Source organism: Amphimedon queenslandica, unplaced genomic scaffold (genome assembly GCF_000090795.2).
Source record: "Amphimedon queenslandica unplaced genomic scaffold, v1.1 AMPQUscaffold_13012, whole genome shotgun sequence".
In the NCBI taxonomy this organism is placed as follows: domain Eukaryota; kingdom Metazoa; phylum Porifera; class Demospongiae; order Haplosclerida; family Niphatidae; genus Amphimedon; species Amphimedon queenslandica.
In genome coordinates this window covers 37,785-39,040 of record NW_003546752.1, presented here as the reverse complement: position 1 = coordinate 39,040, position 1,256 = coordinate 37,785, and the positions used below count along the sequence as shown (strand labels likewise).

General features: G+C 32.6%; 1 protein-coding gene across 1 annotated transcript in view; it reads left to right on the top strand.

Moving 5' to 3' along the window:
- Positions 1-400: 400 nt before the first annotated feature.
- Positions 401-1,256, top strand: part of LOC109585772 (schlafen-like protein 1) — an 11,305-nt gene continuing 10,449 nt past the window's right edge. Inside the window, exons 1-4 of the mRNA XM_020001890.1 lie at positions 401-490; positions 602-695; positions 1,019-1,091; positions 1,154-1,256. Of these exons, the coding sequence (XP_019857449.1) occupies positions 420-490; positions 602-695; positions 1,019-1,091; positions 1,154-1,256 (341 nt within the window). The 5' untranslated portion in view covers positions 401-419. The remainder of the gene's footprint in view (positions 491-601; positions 696-1,018; positions 1,092-1,153) is intronic.

The window sequence follows — 1,256 nt, the reverse complement described above, 5'->3', positions numbered from 1 at the left end:
CCGCGCTTCGCGCGCAGCAATTTCCGAACCCCCTGTTTCAAGTTCCAGGCTACGGCCCTGGTTTACCACTGTATATCTTTGTTTACTTATGTTTACCTGTGTTCAACACTGTAAATCACTGTTGACCCATGTTTACCACTGTATATCATATTCATATGTATATACATGTATGTATTTAGCTACCTATGTTTATTAATGTTAGCCACAGTTTCAATGCTCATCAATGAGGTTTACTGTTGTTTACCCATTTGTATGTTTTAATCATCCTTACCATACTTAATAATAGCTCTTTTAACCATTGATGTTTACCATGATGACAGTAAACTCAAGAGTTTGGATACATCATTGGTCTTAAATCAAGCCTCATATGGAGATGCATGCTGACTGCTCCAGCTCCACCCATTCCAGTTTGTAATAAAATGGCTGATTCTTCAATGGTCTACACTCTTACTCCAGAGCTATCCTTTTCACCATCTACAGCAAGAGCAAAGTAACTGTAATAATAATAATAATAATAATAATAGCAATTTTATTTTACTATTGTCTTTCTTACTGTCTGTACATGAAACCACTCTCTCTCCCTTTTTCTTTTCTCTCAAAGAACCACTTATAAAATTGGATCAAAGTTAGTGAATACTGAAACGAGACACACAGAGTACAAAGTTGGAAATTTTGCTTTGAATAACTTAGAGCAGGTTAATCCAATGGTACTGAGTACTGTGTATATATAGTAGTTTTATTTTGTGGATGTAAAATATTAAGACTATTATTTGTTCAGATTGTTTTTGTGTGTGTGTTTTTTTTCCTGTTCTCTTCATTTCAAGGCTACTACACAAGTTGTAGCTGGTCCTTCAACATTTCCTATGTTTTCTGTATAACTAAGACTATATGATTACTCTTATCTTCTGTTGTTGTGTGTTGTAAAGTAATAATAATAATAATAATAATAATAATAATAATAACAACATGAAGACATTTTCCTTTCTTTTTTATTCTCTTCTTTCTTCTCTTCTTATAGCACATAAGGAAGTATGGTTCAACGTTTTTAAATTCAGGAGGAGGTACCCTAACAATTGGTATTGCTGATGACGGTATGTCTGAATAATAATGATTTTATTTATTTATTATTATTATTATTATTATTTATTTTTAGGCACAGTTGTTGGTGTGAATGTTAGCTCGCAGGCTAGAATTAAAAAAGTTATATGTGATGAATTTAAAGCCTTCAAACCATCAGTTGGCAGTAGCTATTATGA